At 50.1% G+C, this 18729-nt stretch overlaps 5 protein-coding genes and 1 non-coding gene across 6 annotated transcripts; 5 read left to right on the top strand and 1 right to left on the bottom strand.

The window, feature by feature from the left end:
• The first annotated feature begins 189 nt into the window (after positions 1-189).
• BCR38DRAFT_398905 (putative MFS quinate transporter) lies at positions 190-2830 on the top strand. The gene is made up of 4 exons (XM_040857699.1): positions 190-963; positions 1026-1107; positions 1271-2452; positions 2526-2830. Exons 1-4 carry the CDS (start codon positions 689-691, stop codon positions 2652-2654), a joined length of 1668 nt encoding a protein of 555 aa, XP_040712228.1. The 5' UTR covers positions 190-688; the 3' UTR covers positions 2655-2830.
• A 3225-nt stretch (positions 2831-6055) lies between these two features.
• BCR38DRAFT_412650 (uncharacterized protein) lies at positions 6056-6643 on the top strand (the record flags this gene model as incomplete). Its single annotated transcript, XM_040858724.1, has 1 exon — positions 6056-6643. One exon carries the CDS (start codon positions 6056-6058, stop codon positions 6641-6643), a length of 588 nt encoding a protein of 195 aa, XP_040712227.1.
• A 712-nt stretch (positions 6644-7355) lies between these two features.
• Positions 7356-8560, top strand: BCR38DRAFT_445136 (uncharacterized protein). Its single transcript, XM_040860989.1, has 6 exons — positions 7356-7600; positions 7660-7676; positions 7848-7922; positions 7979-8164; positions 8222-8408; positions 8466-8560. The coding sequence occupies exons 1-6, from the start codon at positions 7492-7494 to the stop codon at positions 8528-8530; spliced, it is 639 nt and encodes a 212-aa protein (XP_040712226.1). The 5' UTR covers positions 7356-7491; the 3' UTR covers positions 8531-8560.
• Positions 8561-10099, bottom strand: BCR38DRAFT_445132 (Mss4-like protein). Its single transcript, XM_040860988.1, has one exon. The coding sequence runs from the start codon at positions 9657-9659 to the stop codon at positions 8604-8606; it is 1056 nt and encodes a 351-aa protein (XP_040712225.1). The 5' UTR covers positions 9660-10099; the 3' UTR covers positions 8561-8603.
• Positions 10100-12822: 2723 nt separating this feature from the next.
• Positions 12823-12925, top strand: BCR38DRAFT_t295. Its single transcript has one exon. It is a non-coding gene; the product is annotated as a tRNA-Thr (tRNA).
• Positions 12926-14851: 1926 nt separating this feature from the next.
• On the top strand, positions 14852-17144 carry BCR38DRAFT_350866 (beta-glucosidase 1; the record flags this gene model as incomplete). The annotated part of the gene is made up of 3 exons (XM_040856607.1): positions 14852-16033; positions 16099-16675; positions 16738-17144. 3 exons carry the CDS (start codon positions 14852-14854, stop codon positions 17142-17144), a joined length of 2166 nt encoding a protein of 721 aa, XP_040712224.1.
• Between the last annotated feature and the right edge of the window lie 1585 nt (positions 17145-18729).

Genomic DNA, 18729 nt, shown 5'->3' with positions numbered 1-18729 from the left:
TGGTGCTTATCTACTGTAGCCTGAAGCCTAGCGGGTCATCAGTAGCTGGACTTGCTGGGACCGTCTTGGTGCCAACATGTTTGTTGGGTGAGTGGCTTCAGACGCCAAGAAGCGGAGTGAAAGCCATCCCATGTGCAAACACGCCTGATGTGCTTGGCATTTATAATGGTATGGTCGGGTTTGCCATTTATTTCCAATTCCTTTCGTATCGGATGAAACCGACGAATGGTGACTTAGGTATTCAAACGTGCTCACTGGTCAATCTTCATTCCTTGCAATCTCAACCCATCTTGGTAGTGGGGACTGCGGGGTCTCGACGCTGACATAGTCGGAGGTTGGCTGTTCGATGTTCCCCAATCCACAGCGCGGTGGGTCGGTTCTCTCGTCTGAGAACAACACAAAAACGTCTAGATGGCCATGGGGTAAGGAGAGAGGATTGCAAGGTCTTCCTGGTCTTTACGAGTCGTACGTGCCAATGGAAAAGAGGCAGTTTAGTTCCCCCATCCACGGATCTGGTCCGCCCGCCAGATTGGGAAGCTGACCCGTCGGGCGACAAGCGACAGCGGTCACAGCAGAAGCCAAAGAACCACGAGGCCAGATTCCCATTTAAAGACAACTCAAGCCCTCCCACCATGAGGAATAGGTCTGGCACCATCCATACCTTCTTCGCCTTCCTTTCACCGTCTCAATGGCTGGCGTCAAGAAACCTGTCAATATCTTCAAGCTGAAGGACTTGGGCGAGCCCAAGAATGTCTTCAACTGGCGGTTATGGTTTGCTGTGTTTTCCTTTGCCCTGCTGGGGGCAGCCCGAGGTGTGGACGAGGGGTTGATTTCGGGGGCTTTCAACTCGGCCGACTTCAAGAACACCATCAGCTACGACTCGTACAGCAAGGTTGAGCAGACCAACATCAAGGCCAACGTCTCGGCTATGGTCCAGATTGGTTCCGTCGCCGGCGCACTCTTGTAAGCATCGCTCAGATCAGGCATATGTATACCGAGTACCTGACTAACCGTTATCCTCTTAGCGCTTTCCTGATCTGCGATCGCATTGGTCGGATATGGGCCACACGCCAGCTGTGTCTTCTCTGGATCCTGGGTATTGCCATTGTACGAAGTTCCCATGTCTCTTCCTCCCCCTTCTAGCCGTCCTTGGGAGCAGAAGCTGCCCAGAAGACCTTGATTAGAAGTTTTTACTCTCAAAACATGGCTTAGGAGTCCCAAGTCATCGTCTATCCCCCCTTAAAATCGAAAATACTAACCCGAGTTGTAGTTCATGGGGAACAATGGCAGCCTGGGTGCCGTTTATGCTGGACGCTTTATCGCCGGCATGGGTGTTGGCCAAACTCCCGTCGTGGGTCCCATCTACATCGCCGAAATTGCCCCTGCGTCGATTCGCGGTCTTTGCACCTGCATCTTCACCGGATTTGTGTATCTCGGCATCGTCCTGGCGTACTTCGCCAATTACGGTGCGCAAGTCACCCTGGGCGACCACACTCACGTCCGTTGGCTCGCGCCGACCAGCCTGCACATCATATTTGCTGGCATCATCTTCATCCTCTCATTTTTCCAGTACGAGTCGCCTCGTTACCTCGTCAAGAGAGGCCAGCATGAGGAGGCTCTCGTGAACATGGCGCACATCCGCCATCTAACTGTTGATGATCCCTACGTTCTGAGAGAAATCAACGCCATTCAAGTGGCCCACGATGAGGAGCTCGAAGCTACCAAGGGCACTGGACCCGTCGGCATCCTCAAGGAGATGTTCCTCATTCCCAGCAACCTGTACCGCCTCCACATGGCCTTCATGACGCAGCTCTTGTCGCAATGGTCCGGCGCCGGATCCATCACCCTATACGCGCCCGACCTGTTCAAGTTGCTCGGCATCACGGGCCAGGATGAGTCTCTCCTGATCTCGGGTGTCTTCGGCATAGTCAAGCTCGTGGCCGCCATTATCTGTGCCCTGTTCCTGGTTGATGTCATCGGCCGCAAACGCGCTCTGCTCATCGGCATTAGCCTGCAGTCCATAGCCATGCTCTACATCGCTGGTTTCCTCACCGCAGTGCCCGAGCTCGGCGTAGTTGAGAACTACGTTATGCCTAAGCACGAGCTCGGCCCCAGCCGTGGCGCCATTGCCATGATCTACGTGTCCGGCGCCGGATGGGCGCTGGGGTGGAACTCGATGCAGTACCTGCTGACTGCTGAGCTGTTCCCCCTGCGCATTCGTGCCGTTTCCACGTCCATGGCCATGATGCTGCACTTTGTCAACCAGTACGGCAACTCCCGTGCGGTGCCTAACATGCTGTTGCCTGCCGGACAAGGCGGTATCAGCCCCAAGGGGACGTTCTGGTCGTTTGCTGTTATTACCCTTCTCGGGGGTGCTTGGGTCTGGTTCTTTGTACCGGAAACTGGGGGTCGTTCTCTTGAGTCTATGAATCGGCTGTTTGAACTGCCATGGGTAAGCAGTTTTTCTTTTCTCGTCCCGTATTACTGGCCCTCCTCTTGAGTAATGATTACTAATACCAGAACAGTACAAGATTGGTCTGCACGGAAACGACGACGCCAACCGTATGGATACAGCTGAGAACGAAAAGCAGGAGATAGCAGAAGGTGCCGAGCACTGCGAGGAGAAGCGGGCTCCTGGCGATACCCGAGTATGATTGAACTGAGTTGATGATAGCGTGCTATATACAGAGAGTTCAAAGCATTAAGGGGAGTTGGCATGATACCACAGCTGAGAGAAAGCGAAAAGTCTACTTAAATTGGACAATGATTAATATATTATGAATTTACGTTAACGTACCCCACAAGCAAGTTGGCCACTTTTTCTTGGCACCGTATGAATAACTTCAATAACTTAACTGAACTAAAAAATAATAATTCAAACTAATCGGAATCCTCTTCCTCGTACGTATCTTTATCATTCTCACAAGTACGAGCATTATGTCCGGGCTCTCCGCAGATCCTACAGCGCCGTCGGCGTGGTTCGGCCGGTCTCGTACGACGACGACTTACACATATATCATCCTGTAGCTGCTGTTCAATATCCCGTTGAGACTGTAAGTCCTGAGCGTCTCGTAAACTAAGAGATCCTCCATCTTGTAGCTGTCGATTTTGAGTCCTTCGACGACGGCTTAGCTCTTGATTGGCCTTCCGAAGTTTAGTAACCTCATCCTCAAGTAAAACTAACCGATGCATAACAGCCGTCGCACCACGTGAAAATTGGTCAATAGCCGTAAGTATTGTTGTCGGGGAGCTATTCTGATGCTGTACGATTCTGTTTTTAACGTATTCAGACTGGGATTGCGCCTCGGTTGGGTTATTTGGAGTCTTTGATTCCCAGATTAAGGGGGTGCCAGACGAGCTCCCAGGAGGTGTAGGCGTATGTAGCTTAATATCCAGCTGTGAAATCACATATTCCGGGTCATACGGAATAAGTCCTGTCCCCCTGAAACCTGCCTGGATATTCGACTTATTTATAGTCGTACGATACGCCCTATAGAATACCGAAAAGAAATCCTCCTTCGAGATATGGGTTATATGCGCCCGTATTAGGTCTTCAATTTCTTGACTAGATTGTCGAGTATCGCGTCGAGATAGTAGTCCGCGTTTTCGGTTAGCTAGAGTTGTACGAGGGACATTGTAGAGTTGGGCAGCGCGTCGGATGCTTAATTCGGGTTTCGATTGAAGCGCCTGACACGCTAGAATCATGTCGCTTTCTTTCCAATTCGATCCCATCTTGGTATGTGTAAAGATGTTAATTAAAAGGTTGTTCGTACGGTGCCAAGAAAAAGTGGCCAACTTGCTTGTGGAGTACGTTACTTAACACTTGGTTGCCCCCTATTTATCTTGGCACATATGTATATCTGCCTGTTTCCGCTGCAATGAACCTACGGCACTGAAGGCACTGAAGATGAAGTTCCGCACACCACCACCAACTTCTTGCCCAAAGACCTTTTTATCTCCAGTATTAATTGGAGGTGAAGACTGATCTCTGAGTTGACTATCAAACTTAAGCGAGGGCCGTTCCGACGGTGTTTCGGGCTTTTCCTCTGCACTAGACGTTCCAACTCCTTCCAACCATAATGATCCGGTTATTCTCGGATATGTCTCACAGCAGCTCGCCAGTCTCTCCTTGCTTGCATGTCGTCCCTCGCAGGTCCGGGTCCAGCCACCTTTCTCATTTGGGAAATGAGACTTTCCGGTAACGAGCATGGCCGAGTGTTTCGGTAAAAAGCTTTTTTCTCGTATGATCAATTGGCTAGGAACAAGTCCAAAAGCTCACGATAGCCACAAGACTAAAGCTGCAAAGTCTTTCACCCCTTCAAGCAGCTATCTCGGAATCCTAACCATATATACAGGCAGCTAGAGACAAAATATGGCTGGCCAATCCTCCATGAATCTCTGCGTGTTGCCTCTCAGGGGCGGTGACATAAGTTCGATCGGCCGATATCACTGTAGGAGGACGGACTCTGGGCCATATAAGCCCGTCCGAAGTCGACAATGGAAATGTGGCCTGTCCTGAACTTCCTTTCCAATAGCGCCAGGTAGCCGCAGCTACGAGGTACTCAGGCCCCTGCCGAGGAATCAGGGTTCCGTCGGGTGTTTCGAGTTTTCTTATGCGTGGTTTATGGATGTAACTCTTAAATTCTTTCCCCGGGAGCCCATTCATGCCCTCTTGGTTTAACTTTGACAGGACCTTCTATGGAGGCATATTTACATCTTGTCAGTAAATTGATATCCAACCGAAGCGTTTTGGGTGTGTTTCTATACGTACCACCGTAGCAAATGCCGTGCCTATGAAGATGAGTACGTCAACAGAGCCCTGGAAGAAGATATATGTTAGGAGATCAAATATATCTCTGCCTGTTTCCGCTAGCGGAGAGAAGAGACTAGGGCCAATGGCCGCCATCACTAGTCGGAAGGGATGCCGATAAAACGGTCCCTTTTCATTACCTCGGGGATTCGCCGAGGTGGACTGGGTGCAGACCACCGGGTCTATATCTTTCTGGGGTTTCAACGTTGACACAGCGTGGTACCCAACCATAAATCCGCTCTTTGGGCTCCTTATCAATTTGCGAAGGATCATTTAAATCGACCCAGTGCTCGGAATATTTTGTAACTTCGTCTTTGGATTCACTGCACAATCGGTATGACGTATGGGCGAATTGAGTTAGCTCAATCACAATCACCAATGTAGCTCTTTTGCTTGTATCGCTCACACTAAATAATATTGGATTATGAAGGTCATATTTTGTAATTTGTGATAGAAGACTATCAAATCCGGGACCGCCAGGTCTGTTCATAATGTACTCGGCTGAGCATTGGTAAAGTCACACGACCACCAAACGAATAAGACCTCAGCCTTCTGGCTTTTTGATCCCCAAAATTGAGTTCATTATGTGGAACATCGCATCACGCGAAGCTAGTGGTGCATTTTGACAGCTTGTATTGGTGGACTCAGCCATTGACGAAGTACATGCTAAGTTTCTACAGATCTGGATGTATGATATTAAAAGATTCTTTGCCTTTATCAATATACCGCTTGTGTGGGACTTTGAAGCTGTGGACAGATGCTATTCCGTTTCACTGACTAATGGCTTGGTTTGCCCTAATCATCATCAGCTTGCGTCAATCTCGACCACGGGCAAAAATGTCAACCAATTTCCCTATTCGTTCGGTTCTTAATCAGAGAAGCATACTTCTTTTGAAATTGATGTCTTTCAGATATGATCTCCAGGAACTGGGATCTTTCTGATTGTATAATACCCTCTCCTTCCCCATTTATACGTCTAACTTCGTCAGACCATTTCAGCAAATATTACCGACCAACCTCCCTCGTCACCCCAGACAACGTTTTTCCAACAGTAATCCACTCGACCGCAAAAGCTATAACACGCACTATATTTAACGAAGCAATGATTGCTCTGGCCTTAGCGGTCTTGATTACCTTCTTCGCCACCACAAAACTGTCCAAGTCGCTGAACCAGTGTTGCTGGCTTCGTCAACTCCCGACCACTTTCAGTATTACCATCTCATAGGCAGAAAAATCAACAGGTACATGTACAAGGGTGCATGCACACGCGCTGCCTTGATTGCGTCACAAGCTAGGGTTGCCGAGCTCGAATCCATGCTGAAGTCGGCCAATAGCTACGCAGACTGGAAAATTGTGGCCGTTACTACGATAGGGCTCATAGCTTGTGCGATATTTTCAGCAATAGCTATTTGGGGAATCTTGCGAACGGAGAAAAGGGAAAATGAAATACATGCTGTGACTCGAGTGGGCAAGACTGATGCAGCTGACGCGACTAAAACATCTGGAGCACACCACATACCTACTGGTCCCTTGGACGTGGTTGCCAAGTTTTACGCTGAGACGGCGCGCCAGTATCCAGGAGTGAAGCTTGATGCGAACCTGAAAGACCTTGCCGATGCTGTCGCCGAGTCTTTCTCCAATACACCCACCACTTCAGTCGATTCGGATGCCGAGACTCAAGTTGACGAGGATATCGACACAGATAGCGACGGTGAGGATATACATGAGACTGCTATGGGGGTTTTGTGTCTCGAAGACGATGAAGATGGGAGTGAAGCCATGTATTTCGAAGCAACGTCGGAGGGCTGGGTCGATCTGGAGTACGAGACCTGATGCAAAACACCTTGTGTCTGCGACTTCTTCCGCTCTAGGGTAGTGGCAGGCGTGCCTGATTTTTGAAAGGGGACAAATCTATGCTCTACGTACAGAAAGATTAAGACGGCATGGGTTTCTTGCAATGTTCAAACACCTCACGCTGCTGACCACTGAATCAAATGCTTCAATGGGCCTTGTACAATTCAAGTTATCAAATGAGAAAGTAGTACCAGTGTAGAGCCAAAATGCAGGTCCATCCACCTCTTCATGCGACAGTATTCTCCAATTCGACTCCTCAGCCCAGTAACCTGCAACGTTTTTAATGTTGGCTCATGGTTTTGAAAGCCCCCTTTCGGCAAAAGCATAGCCAAGGTGATTTATGACAAGATGCACCACTGCCGGTCTACAAATATTCTGACATGAAAATACTATTAGCCTTATGCACCAGGTAGTCCCATCGAGCTGACGTTGGCCAGTTGACGGCAGTTACTGATCGTCAGGTTCTCAAGCTGTCGCAGCATTGGCCACAACTCAGGGCTGTCGGGTATTTTGAGGGCTGAACATGGCCGTTTCATTTGTTTTCAGCTGAGCTTACTAGGGGCTCTGCTAATATTTCGCCTTAAAGTAGCTAGCAGTCCTACTTAGGGGAGCTCGGACTTTGACAACCACATGACTCCACTGTAATATTGACTAACATGAAGGGATCCTCGTATATGCCGATCTAGTATGTGCCTCAGCGGTCAGATCCAATTATTTGTGGTGATCTTGTCAAGGCTTTATTTAAACGGTCACTCTGTTCCACATCCTTCATTGCTTCGTTTTCTCCAATCGTCACCTTCAAGTAATTACAGATTCCGACCATTATCATGCGTTTCCTCTTCTCCTCACTCGCCCTGGCGCTGTCCGCATCGGCCGTTCTCATTGAAAACTGTGGGCCGAAGTTCGGAAACCAGATTTGCGCCGCTGGCGACTGTTGTACGTAATTATGTCTGCACCTGCCGCCGAATCATCCTTCAGTTGCTGATTTCTACCAGGTAGCCAATATGGATGGGTAAGATTCATCTAGTTCCTCCGTGATGATCCTCCTGCAACGGTCATGTGATCTTTCACATTGCACGTCAGCAGCACTAGACTTACACAACCTGTTTAATATCCAATGGGCTGCGATTGATTCGTATCTGAACGCTGCAGCTCGGCTGTGCTTGACTAACCGGCAATGCAGTGTGACTCAGATGCTGCCCATTGCGATCCCGCCAATTGCCTCCAGAAGTTCTCAGGCAAGGGATCGAGCTGTGCCGTATGTTGCATCTTTGCACCTGAAATGGTGTGGAAACGCTCTAATCAGTGACAAAGAAACTCTCAACTACCAGTCCAGTTGCGAAACCCGTTACCACGACCAAGTCAGCATTTGCCTCCCAAGTCCCGAATATCGATGTGTGTGGTTCCGCCCAAGGTGGAGTAAGCTGCCCCGGCGCCGGCATCAACAGCTACTTCTACCGATGCTGCAGCTCGGCCGGACATTGCGGACCCAAGAACGACGTAAGTAACGTTACATCCAACCTGCATTCCCACCCGACTTATTGACACATGCTCTAGATCCAAGATCAAGGTCTGTACTGCGGCACAGGCTGTCAAGCCGGGTTCGGCAACTGCAACGTCGGTGTGGCTAAGCCGCCCAAGCCGAGTGGCACCCCTGGAATCTCTCAGGCCGGCGAGACGTGCGGCCCGATCGTGAACAAGAAGTGCGCTTCTGGACTCTGTTGCAGTGGAAGCAATTTCTGTGGTAAGTTGACGCACGAAAAGAAAATGGTGAGAATTGTGCTAACAGTCGAGGACGCAGGTACCGGAACGGATTTCTGTGGAGCGGCGAATTGGTGTCAGCCGTCTTGGGGCAAATGCAGCTAATTTGTTGCTAGCAAAAGTATATCTACCCCTTAGTAATAATTGTGAATATGGTAAAACTTTCCTGGACGCACGTCTAGTCAATCTTGAAATCGACCAGTTGCCCCTGTGTCTCTGCTCCCCATTTCTGAACACCTTCATTCAGGCTCTCATAGAGCTCCTTGTCATACTTGTATCCAGCCTCCAACCAGCCTATTTCATATGTGCGCCACGTAGTCCAATTATCTGCTCTCACCCCTTCAGGGGCTCGCAACAACCCAGCCGATATATCCACGATATTGTTCCCAGGCTTTGTTTGCCGCTCTTCGCACCAGAAAAACACCGTAGCACGACACACATCACAAAATGTTCGGGTGGTGCCTGGAGAAGACACGTACAACTTTAGAGTGCCATGCTTGAAGTCCAGATCGATCTTGGGTTCCAACAACATCAGGGGAGCGAAAAGCCAGGCATTAATCTCAACGCCGCTGATCAGGCGACAGTCATTGCAGGCATCGATGCAGCATTTCCACTTGGCCTTGTCGACTGGCGAGACGAACTTGCTCATCCAATCATCATCAAGCACCTCTTTGGTTGGGCGGGGAAGAGTGAATGAGACGCCACCGCAGTGGCATTGAGCTCGCAGTCGCTCTTCTCCATTCGCGCCAACTTCAGCTTCGGGGATGGTTGGCTCTGCACTTCCATCATCTGGATTCCAGACCTTCATCTCTCGATCTCCGATCTTGGGCAGCCAATCCTGTAGTCCGGCTGGCGAAGACTTTGTGAAGATGTGCTCGTTAAAGATGAAGACACTTTCGTCCTTGGAGAACAAAGCTGTGGCGACGACCCATTTGTCTTCCCGCTCGCTGTAGTCGCCCATATGACAACCGCAGGTGGAACAAAAATGGAGCCCGCTGTTGTCTTCGGAAGATGGGTATAGTGTGGTAAATTTCTCGAGGCTGGAGGGCGCGATGAAACGCGGGTGGACGTCCCCGGGTATCTCTGCATGGAAGATGCACAAGGTACCATGGGTGTAGCGGCATCGGCTACAGTGACACAAGTGCGTGCTGATTGGAAGGGCAGACACGGGCAGAGTGAGAGTGTAGTGGATTGATTTGCAATAGCATTGCGCCGTAATAGTCTTTGTGGTCATTTTGTCGTCTGCCTGGGGTTGGATTGCGCATGAGGGCACATGGGATGTAATGAAGTGTACAAGGCGAGAGTACACTTGCAAACAAAGGGGGAAATAAACGGGAGAAAGTGATAAACCGCGACTCGACCACGAAATCAGCTGATGACTTAAGCGAACTTGCTTATCAGCGCACCTGGCACTGCATACCTTAGGTCAAGAATAGGGCGCGCCTCTGGGTCACACGGCATAAACATGAGCAAATTGTTTGGACAGTCTGACGACCACTGCGGGGTTGTTGAAATCGAGTAATCGCATGTGCCGAGACCGCTCTACATGTAAGTGCTGGTCCGACAGTATCTCCCCTAATATGACCACCATTGTCTGAGCGGGGCCTCATTCAACTTTTGGTTGGCATAAGGATCTGACAGGAAGGCAAAAGGTGATAAAAGGTGTGAACGACAGTATGATCATGACTACAGAAGAATCTGAATATGAAATTTTATGGGTCATCTGCCATCTTTTATGTATTTTAGACACGTGAAGTTTCTCAGGGGTTTGAAAATATATCATCCTCAAACTTGAAGTACTGTTGTAGCTACATGAACTTACACTGATACCAGAAACTGCGCGTGGACGCAGAGTTGCTCTCAAAACAGAGGAGGCTGGCTGACTTGTATATTTATTAAGCTTAAGTTTTCACTTCAGGACACTGTATACTACACGGGCATAGCCTGTTCCTCGCAATTATATATTTCTCTCGATTTTACAACTCTTTTGCGCAGAGTTTGAGAAGACGGCAGGCAGTAGCTGAATTTTCAGGCGTGTTTTGGTACTCATAAACTATTCATAACGCAGGCTGCTTCCTTGATAGCTTCAACTGTACTCTTGTAGACTTTGTACTGGCTAATCTGTTTCAATACTACCACTCTTCAACAACACTCAATGTCCGTCTCTTTGTGCGTATCATACGTCATTGATGCTATAAGCACTCGGTAACCCAAGTGTGATTAGTGTGTCACCCAGAGAGAACTTTGGACGCTCTCCACACATACTGGACTCTTAATGCCTGAATATACTCGGTGGAGTACTTCCCCACAGGGCTGGGGCTGTCACTGGGCTTGGAACTGGGGCTCCGAATATGAAGTGACTGGTGTGATTCCTTGTGGTTTGGGACGTGTACGCGTCTGTTGATGCAATGTTTGTAAAATATTGGGACAGATCTGGCAATGGGAAAGCAGAATGACTGGGCGCGGGAACCTTTTATGGTGCCATCGTTCCCTCGAAGTCACGCTCTGGTGGCACAAAACATTCTGCCAGGGGGTTCAGCCTGAATGATAGATAACTACCATGCGCTATAGGTATGACGTCTTGCGCGCTTGGTTGAATTGTCTTCTGTTGCTCGAAACATGCTGCCTGGGAGTTCAGCCTGGAAGGGATAGAAGTGCTATGGGCTATGTTCATGGCATGCGCGCTGGTTTGAGTTGTTATTTACGATCATTGAGATGAAAAGAGGTGCGGTATAACATAAATTCTCGTTATATAAAGATCCAAATTCTACATGGTTCATAAATACGTCGAAGAAGGACAGTACAAGGCGTCATATATATCAGTTTTGATACGTTCTATTTACAACTATATCATGTACGGAAAGCCTAGGCTCCAAAGCCCTCGCAATGATTAGAAATCTCTGGCGCTTTATCAGGGGTAAAGGATAATAACGCACAAATGACGAAGGTAATGGTCTCCTTAAACATTGCTGAGGTTCAGGTTTCCTGACCAGCCAAACCCTCAGCCCGAGTTCCTTCAATCCTTCTGTTACATTCTGGTGTCCACGGTACCTAAATGCCCAGCCTTCAAGTTTCCCTTAGTGCCATGGGATAAAGTCTCATTCTGATGCCGTCGCGGGATCATCCCGATTATTATATCCATGTGTGAATTACATGGTTGGCATGCTGACTGATTCCGTGCCCTATTGCCATTCGCCACTCATATCAGGACGTCCTGGCCTCTTACACGAATGACAGTCTGGTATTTAATGGAAGGTAGCGCAGCACTGATTGAGACAGACCGCTCTTCGTTACCCATTACGCCAAAGGTCCGAGGTCTTTGACATAGCCATCGGCATTGATCCAGGCGTCCCGCGCTTATCCGTGCGAAGATATGTCAGGCCGATTATGGAAAGCATAATATACATGAAGAGCTCCTTTGGATGGTTGATTCCGAACTTGCGATCGGGCGGCCGGCTGTCCTTTGCCGTCGCTATATTTTCGAATCTTCCCTGGGGAACGGGGATAGGTTTGGGTTGTGCGTCCTCTTCTTCTGCCTTTGGTGCGATCATATATACTAATCCTCGGGCTTGGCATTATCCGGAGGCTCGGGTGTGATAAGTTGGTACTGACATGAATGATCACTGTGCCAGCGATCACTAATAATGCGGTTCTTCTCATATTTATATTTGACGCGAGGCTATACATAATATTCATTCCTGGAGTTGCGATTACATTCGACGTGTGCTCATTTCCACGTCTGAGCACCTCTGCGTCTACTTCTGAACGCTCTCGCTTCTAGATGGGATCCAAAACGTCGGCGTTCTCTCGTCTACTCAGCGCACCATCTTCGTCCTGACTCTTGCTTCGGAAGTTATTCGTTCACACGTATATTCGACACAGCGTGCCCATTTTGGGACTTTCTTCGCGGAGCGTACGTATGAGAACCAACTGTGTCCAGTCTTCTGGCTCTGGATATAATGGCATCTACCTAAATAGGCTTGAGTGCGGGGACGGCCGGCTCAGCTACTGCCCGTGTCAACGCTCGTTCTTTGCGTTGACGCGCATGAACGCGACGCTCGAGCTCTCTGGTCTCGCGTGCTTGTCCATCGCAGCTTTGGAGAGCGTGTTTCTCTCCGTCATTTGGGTTGACGGAGTGGTGGGACCAGAGCGAAGGCAGTCAAAGTGGGCTAGTGTAAGGAGGCGGTCTGAGCGGAGGGGGGGAGGGGGGAGCATGGAGCACATGTCTATGGACCACGCGACGGGCCAGCCATTGAATACTCGACAATACGAATGAAATCTCTGCAACACTTGGTGGATGTATAAACCTAGATTTGGGTAGCACACTAAGAAATCCCCTATGAAGTTATAAACTTGTTTGAGTTAAAATTTGTGCCTCCCTCTTACGGTTCTTGGATGTCGGCTGGTGTAGTTGGTCACTTCGCTGGTAGATAAGTCCCGATTTGAGCCTCACCCACTTGGGTCGGTGACGAGTCGCGGGTTCGAATCCCGCAGCTGACACACAAGGGGGTTTAGTCAACCCTTACGGCGCGCTGCCCACCTTGTTGACTTCGCCTACCTAGCGATAATAGGGAGATTGGTGCAGTTTAGGATTACGAGCATCCTAGCCAGTCGACCGTCAAGCACTACGTCGGCGGAATATAACTCGACAGCCGGTCCAGAATTCGAATCGTTAATCCGACCCCTTATCGGACCCCCTCTCGCCGCGATTCTTGCGAGCGTCTAGACCACGTTACGGTCTATCCACTTGAGCGTATGGTTGAGGTGTATACGCTCGACGAGAACCCCAATTAGCAGATACTACGACTTGTCGCGACAAAAAATAGTCGAGCATCTTCTGCACATCAGTAGCATCCCACCCCTGAGGACGCATTTAAGTGCCACATTACCACACTTATCGGTAGTTCAGGCAGGGGTTGTAGCACAGACTTAGGGAGGGACAGGAGGTTTAGTAGTCGTTTGGCTACAAGTTTACCTGTATAACCGCCCGACGCGGCTTAAGGGCCCGCTATATCATCTATAGCCCCTTAAGGGAGTACTTGTAGAGGTACCGAGGGTTAACACCTACGGCGTATTTAATATTATTTTTAAAATTTGTGCATGCATGACACGAGGTTGCGACTTTGCATTCCTGCATGCATGTTCCGCGGCTTAGCAGCCCGATCTGAGAAAGGGGTCATCCTTCAAACTCATGTCTTGAAAATTTGTAGAAGGCAGCAAAATCCGGTCTGTTGCCAACTATTGAGAGCATAAGCTATATACGGGAAGACTCCATATCCCAATAGGCTATTTGGACATACGCCAGTGAACCGGTGGCGTTGGCATAGCAACTGATCGCATGCCCATCATCGTTCTCGGGGCTTCATTTTGACTATGTAATACGAATTTTGAACACCATGTTTGAAGCCATAATGATCCCCCTTCACACTCAAGCATTCACAAACATTCGATGCATCTATGTCCAGTTATGGTTATTTCTTCATGTCGCCCTGAAGGCACTGAGTGACAGGGCTTTCCAGTAGATAATTGATTATCGGTCCTCATATTTTGGCATTTGAACAATTATGTTATTTCCTCGACATAAGACGATGAAAAATTTGAGCTCAATTTTGGGCTCAGAGTAGCCTCAAGAGTATGGAATATTTGTAAAGTAGGCAATGAGTAGAGTTACAGTTGATAGTCAGCGAGGAAGCACCCTCAGAACCAAGGCCAAGTTTTTGAGCGATGGTGCCAGCACATTGAATGCCATCCAATATTCGGAGTCTGGCGCTCCAGACAAACACGACATACACGAGCCAACATAGTTTGCGACTACATTACGCCAAGCTCGTCCAAAGGAACATTCAGGAGACGATCATGAAACGTTCACTTTCTCAGTCTGTAAATCTGGAAGGAAACGGAACCAGTTACCCCAATGCCCCAAACCGGAAAGCGGGGTGCCCCATCTGACCTATGACCATGTTGCAGCTGCCCGTGCCCTTGTTGAATCAACCCTGCAATTAATCTACAACCAGCCTAGAGGCTATGCGGGCCGGCCGTCGAACATGCTTCTTATTTCTTGGCTCCGTCATAAGAAGCATGTCAGATGCACTGTTAATAGGATTGCAGACCCAATGCCGAAGTCATGCCGGAAGCCAAGGGGAGGACACGGCGGACAATCTGTTCCAGGTACGGAAACCGGCAAATTATATGGCTGGGTCGTGGCTTGCAGCTCCGTGAATTGCCATTCAGGCCATTTCGTGATGCGCTGATCTGCCGGATGCTTTGGAGCTGTCATTTATCATGTAGATACCCCAAATAAGAAAATAGACGGCTGGTAGATAACTATAAGACGGGCGAGGGCACCCATCGTGTGACAAGTAATAAGCTGAAAGAGCCCGTTAGAGCCCAACCCTTGCTGTCTTTCTTAGAATCCCGCCGACCAAGATGCGAGTTGAAGTTCTCACAGCACTTGCAGGCGCTTCGCTAGCCGTCGGCCAAACGACAGACTGGGCCTCTGCGTACACCAAGGCCAACGCGGCACTCGCAAAATTGTCCTCAGCCCAGAAGGTCCAGATTGTCACTGGCGTCGGTTGGAATAAGGGCCCGTGTGTGGGCAACACCCCCGCCATCAGCACCATCGGGTACCCCCAGCTCTGCCTACAAGATGGCCCCCTAGGGATCCGCTACGGCAAAAGCGTCACGGCCTTCACACCTGGCATTCAAGTCGCCTCAACCTGGGACCGGGCCCTCATGAACGAGCGCGGCAAGTTCATGGGCGAAGAAGCCAAAGGCACAGGCGTGCACGTGCTCCTCGGCCCCGTTTCGGGGCCCCTGGGTAAAATTCCCACCGGCGGGCGCAATTGGGAAGGCTTCGGCGTCGACCCGTACCTGGCTGGTATCGCCATGGCAGAGACCATATCGGGGATGCAGGGAGCGGGTGTGCAGGCCTCGGCGAAACACTACATCGGAAACGAGCAGGAGCGGGAGCGCGACACGATAAGCAGCAACATAGATGACCGGACCATGCACGAGTTGTACCTGTGGACGTTTGCGGATGCGGTGCAGGCGGGAGCTGCGTCGGTCATGTGTTCGTATAACAAGTTGAATTCTACATGGGCGTGTGAGAATGACAGGATTCTGAACCAGCTGCTAAAGAAGGAGTTGGGATTTCAGGGGTATGTTATGACGGATTGGAATGCACAGCATTCGACGGCAGCGAGTGCAAATGCTGGGTTGGATATGACGATGCCGGGTTCGGATTATAATGGAGGGACTGTGCTGTGGGGGTCGGCACTGTCGAGTGCGGTTAGTAGTGGGCAGGTGCAGCAGTCGCGGGTGGACGATATGGTGCGACGGATCTTGGCTGCGTGGTATTTGACGGGGCAGGACACAGGCTTTCCGTCCATCAACCTCAATGCAAATGTGCAGGGGACACATAAGACGAATGTGCGGGCTGTTGGGAGAGACGGTATTGTGCTCCTGAAGAATGATGGGGGAATTCTTCCGTTCAAGAAGCCAGCCAAACTGGCACTGATAGGTTCAGCGGCCGTTGTGAACCCTCAGGGGATGAATGCATGCAGCGATCAGGGGTGCAACACCGGTGCTCTTGGTATGGGATGGGGATCGGTTAGGACAGCCATTTTTCTCTGTTGCCCCTCAAAAATGTCTAAACTCTTTACTGACCATCACAGGGAACGGCATCATACCCCTACTTCGTCGCCCCCGCCGACGCCATCAGAACCAGAGCCACATCCGACGGCACCACCATCAGCACCTCCACGACAGACAGCACCAGCGGTGTCGCCTCAGCCGCAAGCGGTGCCGACATGGCCATCGTCTTCATCACGGCCGACAGCGGCGAGGGCTACATCACCGTCGAGGGCAACGCTGGCGACCGCAACAATCTGGACCCCTGGCACGGAGGCAACGCCCTGGTGCAAGCCGCCGCCCAGGCAAACGAAAACGTCATCGTCGTCGTGCATACGGTTGGTCCCATCATTCTAGAGACCATCCTCGCTTTACCACAGGTCAAGGCCATCGTTTGGGCTGGTCTCCCTTCCCAGGAGAGCGGGAACGCGCTCGTCGATGTGCTGTATGGGAGCACGGCTCCCAGTGGAAAGTTGCCGTATACGATTGCGAAGACGGCAGCGGATTATGGGACGGCAACTGTTGCGGGGTCGGATAGTTTTAGTGAGGGGCTGTTTATTGATTACAAGCATTTTGACCGGGCGAGTATTGCGCCGCGGTATGAGTTTGGGTTTGGATTGTGTAAGTGAAGCTGCGCCATCTATCCATTTTCTTCAGTGATCTAAGCTGACAATGAATGACAGCTTACACGAACTTCACCTACGCCGGGATCAAAGTCACTGGGGCCCCTACCTCCGGCCCCGCGACAGGCGACGTGGTTCCCGGCGGCCGAGCTGATCTTTTCGAAACCATCGCCAACGTGACTTGCACCATTACCAACTCAGGCGCAGTGACTGGTTCCGAGGTCGCGCAGCTCTACGTTGGATACCCAGCATCGGCTTCTGCGCCGCCCAAGCAGCTTCGTGGCTTCGAGAAGCTGCCATTGGCTGCTGGTGCCTCTGGTACTGCGACCTTCACCCTCAGACGGAAGGATTTGAGTTACTGGGACTCGAGTCTGCAGAATTGGGTTGTTCCCAGCGGTGATTTCAACATTACCGTTGGTGCTAGCAGTCGGGACATCCGGCAGGTTGCCACTTTGGCAGTGGCATAACAGTTGTTGGGAAGGGGACAGAACCCGCCCATTTTGCACATAGTTGAAGCCGTCGTACATATGCTTCCTTTGAACGACGAGCCAGTTCGAATATATCTCAGTTCCAGATCTATCGTTTCCCAATTCATCGCTAGCCTCGGGCTCTGTGAGTGGACGTCCAGCTGCGTTCTCGACATGTAATTCAGCGCTAAAAGCATTGATATCTCAAGTAAAGAAGACAACTCATTGACAAATCAAATCAAATCAAATGCTCCACTCCTCTGTCTCGAAAGGAAAGCCTTCTCCAAGAACTTGACTTCTTCAGTCGTTCACGTCGGACGTTGTGAGAGCGCCGAGCGCATAGTACCAGTAGGGAGCCAGCCCGTGGGGGCCTGCGGGCCATATAACATTATAGAAGTCTTGGTATTTCGTTAAACACGAGGAATCCGGGCATTATAGTTCGGAATAAGGGCAGGAGTTGGAACCGCATACGCACAAGGACTATAAGCATGATATATGGACCACACTCTTTTGGCTTGACAGCAACCCTCATAAATTATGTTCGCCTCTAGATTACCTTGAGGAAGGTGCTGATGGGGGAACCATAGTATAGAGAGGAGGATGCTTTCGATTACCTAATTGAGTGACTGACTGTGACTTCTAGGACAGTAATTGTGATGGAATGCAGTTTCGAGTCAGGTATTACGCTGGGCCTGTGGAAACCGAAGTTGCAGATATCGTAGAAGTTGCTGAAGACGTCGACAGTGTCTAGCCCAAGTCTTGGAATCGGTAGCATACGAGCACATGTCTTGGCCAACTATAGTGCTTCTTCAAATAACACATTTGGTGTAGCGGCGAAGGTCAAGGGCAGCCAGAGGCTCGGGTTGCCCATTGGCAGTATTTGTCAGCTGTGGCTTTGCGTGTGCTATTCGTTCTTACATTGAACTATTCAATGGAGAATGCACACAACCAGGTCGGTATTGTGTAAAGACAGTTGCTTTGAAGGCTCATCGAATCCCACACACTTGTTGGACGTTCCATTTTCCGCATCCTCTACGTTGAGGTCCTTAGGCATGGGCGGACCATAGAGGGAGTTCTGCGGACTGAGTTGGACTAGCACTGGCCACTGATGGATGCCCTGTGGGCCAGCTCAGTGAATTCGTGTCCCAGCAATATGGTACTGGGCTATTAGACAGTGTTGTAAATCCAACACGCATGCATTATCTAATGCAGTACCTGATACCGTTCCTTTTGTATGATACGTTGGGTGCGAGACGGACATGCAACCACGGAAGCAGTCACAGACATGGAAGTCAGCTGATGCTTATCAGGAGTTCCACTTGCATAGGCGGCCAGGGGAAGTTTTTACGGGATGAATCGTACGAAATGCAACTCGGGCCTACGTTCGAAGGAATATGGGAAAGGGAGCGCGTAGGGCCGAGGAGGGACCTATCAAAGCTAGAACAAAGACACAAGGTGCAGACTCAGTGTCCATGACAGGAACTCCTGGATTAGATGTCTGATTGTTGGCCAAATTTAGACCCTTTGACTGACAAGAAATAAGTTCGTAGGGCAACTGCCAATTGACCATGCCAAAACTCCAAGG

The sequence above is a fragment of the Pseudomassariella vexata genome (assembly GCF_002105095.1).
Source record: "Pseudomassariella vexata strain CBS 129021 chromosome Unknown BCR38scaffold_13, whole genome shotgun sequence".
NCBI lineage: Eukaryota > Fungi > Ascomycota > Sordariomycetes > Amphisphaeriales > Pseudomassariaceae > Pseudomassariella > Pseudomassariella vexata.
Note: the sequence above shows the minus strand (reverse complement) of the source record. Positions and strands in the feature narration are given on the sequence as shown.